General features: G+C 36.9%; 1 protein-coding gene across 1 annotated transcript; it reads right to left on the bottom strand.

Moving 5' to 3' along the window:
• Positions 1–612: 612 nt before the first annotated feature.
• Positions 613–5998, bottom strand: LOC123877808 (facilitated trehalose transporter Tret1-2 homolog). Its single transcript, XM_045924718.1, has 8 exons — positions 5811–5998; positions 5299–5454; positions 4647–4845; positions 4107–4297; positions 3276–3421; positions 2496–2732; positions 1769–1880; positions 613–1176 (listed from the first exon to the last, which is right to left on the bottom strand). Exons 1-8 carry the CDS (start codon positions 5860–5862, stop codon positions 908–910), a joined length of 1362 nt encoding a protein of 453 aa, XP_045780674.1. The 5' UTR covers positions 5863–5998; the 3' UTR covers positions 613–907.
• Between the last annotated feature and the right edge of the window lie 72 nt (positions 5999–6070).

Raw genomic sequence — 6070 nt, 5'->3', positions numbered from 1 at the left:
TGTCCTAATTTAAAAAGCCTCAATAGCTCAACGGTTGAGGAGCGGACTGAACTCCGAAAGGTTGGTGGTTCAAACCCCACCCGTTGCACTGTTGTCGTACCCACTCCTGGCACAAGCTTACGCTTAATTGGAGGGGAAAGACGAGTATTAGTCACGATTCACGATGGTTAATATTCTTTTCTTTTTAATATTTGCACTATCGTCTGCCTTGGTCAGTCAGTAGTCAGTATAGTCAGGCATGCCTTCTTTTTCAAAGCTTGACAACCTTGCTGGCGAATTCGTTTGAATTAAGTTTGAATGGAATTAATGGAAATATTTTTATGTAACTTAAACCCCCACTATAGATACGTTGTAGATACTCGTTAATACTAAATGTAAAACCTTAAGTTTCTAATCACAGTGAGTTTAATACTTATAATACCGGCATCCCGCAAGGTAGCCCGTTACCTCCTCTCATTTTTCAAGTTTATATCAATGATAAAATATTTATTATAATACTATGGGCCCGTTCCACAAACATTAGATAAAAATTCGGCGATTGTAAAATAGACCCTAAATGTCTTAAATAGTATAAAGGAAACAAACATTTTTAATAATAATTTTATTTATATTACAAAAAATAAATATTACAACACTTTATACAACTCGAGTCTAAAAAGATTTAAGCACAATTATTGGTGGCTGCGAATGCTTATTGCCTTTTTTTTATATTCACTATAGGCAAGCGCTTGACCACAATCACACCTAATGGAAAGTGATGATGTGGTCTAAGATGGGACGCGTTTACCTAGAAGGTGCACTCTTGTTTTAAAGATACCCGGATTGTTATTGGTACTTACAATCCGGGTATTTACATACAATTTATTAAGATTATTGTACTGTATTAAAAATATTGACTTAGAATTTACTATTTACTGAGAAGTTCTTGTATTTCCAACAAACTCTTCCCTTTGGTTTCTATAAGGAAGAAGAAGGTAAACAGAAACGCGCCAGCACACATACACGTGAAAAACCAAAAGATAACATGGCCGCCAACCATTTCCAGCAAGATTCCACACCCTGTCGTCACGAAAAATCCACATAACCACGCCAGAGTCATGGTCAAAGTTGATCCTTTGCTTCTGACGTTAGACGTGAACATTTCACCAACAATCACATTTGGTACAACGCCAAAACCTGTAAGAAAAATGTATTTGTAAGTTTTGGCCGATTATAGGTTATTCATTTATTTATATTCTAAAATATCGTGAGTGATAACCAACAAAGTGTTCAAACAGTGCGTAATGCCATTGATTACATTATACATATAATATGTATATCCGAGACATGGTTCTTGACCATGGTTCATGCTTGGGGTTAAACCGTCATACATTTATATATTTTCTAAAATTTTGGCTATATTAAAACGGCCCATAAGCAAAATTTCCCAACTTTTGAAAGTTTTTTACTTGAAAATTTTAAATACAATACGTATAATGGTTTCAAATTATGTGCTTTAGTCTAAATACTTCATGAAATGGAACACGATGAAATGGTACAATTTCCTCGACGGAAAAATTCCGAAAACTACTCCAAATAATTATGTCGATAAGATAATACATTTTACGTTTTCAAGTTATTTGAACTGCTGAGTTTCTTGCCAGCTCTTCTCAGTATAATCTGCATTTCGTACCGGTGCAGGTGGTAGAGTCACAAACATAGCTGATAGCATAAGAGGTAGGTACTTAGTAGTTGCCTTTCATGAATTTTAATTTTATTAGGTACTCACCAAAATCATATGCGATGAAATATACAACCAATATTACTAAAGGAAACCATTTAAATTTTTCAACCAACGAAGGGTCCACAGAATTCAAATAAAAGTATAACCCCAGCAGAAACTGTGAAAATAGAACAGTTAGTGTACGTAAACCGTCGACCTAATATCGACGGTGGAACTTTACGCGTAGTTGAAGAAACTAAATGCGTGTACAAACATTTTTGAAAATGAGTCGGCAAAAGGACCTTTATTATATAGATCAGATTAGATTAAAAATCCTACAGATCAGTTACATGAACAATTCTTTACGTGCGAGCAGTATTGCTAAAGATCTAACCAACGCGACAATACCTCTAAAATTGTCTCTTTTTGCCTGCATGCAACAACAGTATATTGTCACTTCGGAGTCTTCGGACACATGTATAGAACGAAATCGAGGCAGCCCAACTCCACATATTCTTGTCTGTCAAAACCCTAGTGTTTTTGTGAACCGCGGAGCCAGAAGCCCACAATGGAGGTTCTGAATGAAGCAATCTTACGAGGCAGGGGAGCGAAGAGCATATTAGATAAAAAAGCGTGAATCTGACTTGCAACTTGCTCCAGTGATATTGAAACGAGCAATCGCCAAGTTTCTTAATAGTTCTTTTTGCAGTGCAGTAGTAAATACATGTGACGATTCAAAAGTACTTGTAAAAGTTTATTTTAATAAAAGGAATATTTCTTTTCTATGGCTTACCATACTTAACGAGCACAAAAATGTAGATATTAATAACACGATTCTTCTTCCTGCCCTCTCAACAAACACCGATGATAAACCACTTCCGATCAGTTGGAATGACACAATAATAATCATAGAGAGATTAGTGCTCATTGACGACCCAGCCATTTCAAATATGGACGCACAGAAGTACAGAACCACAAGAAATCCGCTGGTATTTTGCAAGGCGGTCAAAACAAAGGCAATAAAAAACGCCTGAAAGAGATTAAAAAAAAGGTTTTAGTATAAAATGTCGTCAAACCATGAAATAAGCTTAAAAAAAAAATTCAAAAGAAAAATAAAACCGACTTTAAAAAGCTCGCCCGACTTCATACCTAGGTACATTACACGTGTAGCTGAACAAAAAATATTTTTTACTTTTTAGTGTTTGTGGTTTTTGAAGTCGGTTTTATTTTTCATTTTAATATTTTTTTTTAATTTCACAATTTTTAGTGGCCCTACTGTACAATATACTATGCCCAGTCAAAACCCTACTGTTTATTACTAAGCTATTACACTGATCGCGAGCAATTTGCTCTTATCCATTGAGGAGTTCTGTTCTCCATCTCCGAAGATATTCATCAGATCTTAACCAAATGTATATGGGACCACCTGCATAGTATACCCTTTCAAGCAAAAAAAAATTCCAAATCGGTCCAGGGGTCTTTGAGTAATCGGGGAACCTACATTTAAAAAAAAAGATTCCGACGAATTGAGAAGAATTTTTTTGGAAGTCGGTTAAAAATCATTAGATTTTACCTTCCTGTTACTCCTTATTGTAAATAACTCGGACCAGTCTTTCATGCTACTGGTCTGGACATATTCCGTTTTGACTGATAGTAGTTTATCTATGTCTTCTGATCTGCCCAAATCGTGTAACACTTCTTTGACTTTTTCATCATCACCTATAATATGTTTATATGTGACACTACCCGGAATGGGTGCACATCACAGTAGGGGTTTTCAGGGATCCGTATATAGTTTATATTTCACCTACGTTGATAGAATTCGAGTGACGAAACAAAGTAACATCCGAGTCCAATTGAACTAAAAATTCTTGACCTAAAGTTGACCTTTATACTTGTATGCAGTATGGCACATTATTGTAAATTGAATACTTGAAAAGAGCAACCGCCGAGTTTCTTGCTGGTTCTTCTCGGTAGGAATGGCATTCCGAACCAGTGGTAGATTATTTTGACGATTCAAAATCACTTGTAAAAGTTTAATTGAATGAAAATATTTTGAATTTGAATTTAGGTATACAGTGCCACCGATTTTAATTTCGGAAGGATTCCGCTTGAAGCGCTAGCTGTAGATATTTTTACTTTTAGGCTAATGTGTTCTGACCCTCGACCTTTGTCAATGTTGCTGAAATTTAAAATCTCATAGCACACACCCTTCGAGCATCAGTTTTCCCCTTTAAAATGGGTACCTTCAAGTCAAGAGTGAATAACTGAATAGGCATCTTCTAGGCAAGCGTACTCCATCTTATACTGCATCATCACTTGCCATCAGGCCTGATTGCAGCCTAGCGCTATTCTATAAATAAATAAAAAATCACCACATTTCTAATTGTATAATATAATTTACCTTTTAAAATATAGTATATCGGAGACTCTGGTATAAATATGGATCCTATTGCAACAAATACATACATCGCGAAACCACAAAAAGTCGTCCCAGAATACGACATAAATGGTCCAACTAAGAACAGTAATATAGTGCCTATTGTTTGGCATATACCAATTACTATTAGAAGAATGCCTCTGATATTTGTTGATCTGTAAAACAAATTAAAACATTATTCCATATACTAATATTATAAATGCGAAAGTGTGTCTGTCTGTCTGTCTGCTACGTTTTCACGGCCCAACAGTTTAACTGATTCTGACGTTTGGTACAGAGTAAGCTTATATCGCGGGGACGGACATAGTCTACTTTTATCCCGGAAAACCAAAGAGTCATGCGCTCAACCGATTTGTATGAAATTTGGTACCGAGGTAGCTTGCGTCCATGTTATTAACATAAACAACTTTCTATCCCGGAAAACCAAAAAGTTCCCACGGGATCTTCAAAAACCTACATCCACCCGGACGAAGTCGCAGGCATCCTCTAGTAATTTATACTCACGCAATTTCACCAATGTACACAATCAACATCACAGCAAGGATGCCCCCATTGAACCCCAGCAATAACCTGCCGCAGTACAACATAGCCAAGTTCGTAGCAAGGGACAGTATACACGAGCCTATCACTCCAAGCGTAGCTCCGGCTATGAGACATGGCTTCCTTCCTATCGTATTTGATAGCCACCCAGACACGTAAGGACCTGAAAAATAACTAGTCATAATCTGTACTATCCATACTAATCCATACTAATATTATAAATGCGAAAGTGTGTCTGTCTGTCTATCTGCTACCTTTTCACGGCCCAACAGTTTAACCGATTCTGATGAAATTCGGTACAGGGTTAGCTTATATCCCGGGGACCGACATAGGCTACTTTTTATCCCGGAAAATCAAAGAGTTCCTACGGGATTCCTAAAAACCCATCCACTTAACCGATTTATATGAAAGGTTCCAAGATAGCTTGCGCCCTATAAAACTGGTAGCTTGCGCCCTATAAAAAAGGTAAAATGATGATGTTTAATGATGCGTGGCATACTTGGAACGGTAATTGACTGTCACCCAGATTCCGGATACATAAGATAAGGACCTGATGCTGAACAGCCAGGCCGATTCTTTGGGGAAGAAATTTTGGTAGGTACCTACTTCTACATACCTGGTATAGCCCCTAGATATACAATCGTGGCAACCAGTGACAAGTCCGTATCGGTCAAGTTATACGGAATCGGCGATTGTTCTGGATCCTGTAACTTTGGAGTAATAGTTCCAGTCCAAGCCGCATAGTATCCTATAGCTATTTTTCCGACGTATACTGAAAAACAATAATCATTATTAACCCATTCATCTTTTGTTTGGGTTCCGTACCTGAAAAGGAAAAATGGAACCCTTATAGGATCACTTTGTTGTCTGTCTGTCTGTGTGCCTGTCTGTCTGTCTGTCTGTCAAGAAATCTATAGGGTACTTCCTGTTGACCTAGAATCATGAAATTTGGCAGCTAGGTAAGTCTTATAGCACAAGTACAGGAATAAATCTGAAAACCCCTGAGGTACGGAAACCTAAAAATAGATATTTTTATTTTATTTTGTCAGCCAAGCCATGTACCTACCTACAATCTACATAATTTAAAGCAAGAGTTCTTTATCATATTATTGTAAATTGGGTACTCACGGCACAATGATACCAGCACCTGTTTTTTGACGCCAGTTATCCGTATAAACATATTATATTATAAAACTTGACTGGAACTCACACTATCACCGACATTTATAAATAACATATATAAATGATATGTTTTATTAATACTTTATTTTAAAATGTAATTGACATCACCAAATGAAAATCGCACGGTCCCTTTGGAGGTGAATTTGCAAGTGGCTTAGTTCTACGTGCTCACAAAACCAGTCAATTGCGAGTCTGACTCGCGCACA

This window comes from Maniola jurtina, chromosome 24 (genome assembly GCF_905333055.1).
Source record: "Maniola jurtina chromosome 24, ilManJurt1.1, whole genome shotgun sequence".
Classification (NCBI taxonomy): Eukaryota; Metazoa; Arthropoda; class Insecta; order Lepidoptera; family Nymphalidae; genus Maniola; species Maniola jurtina.
This window is presented reverse-complemented; position numbering and strand designations above follow the sequence as displayed.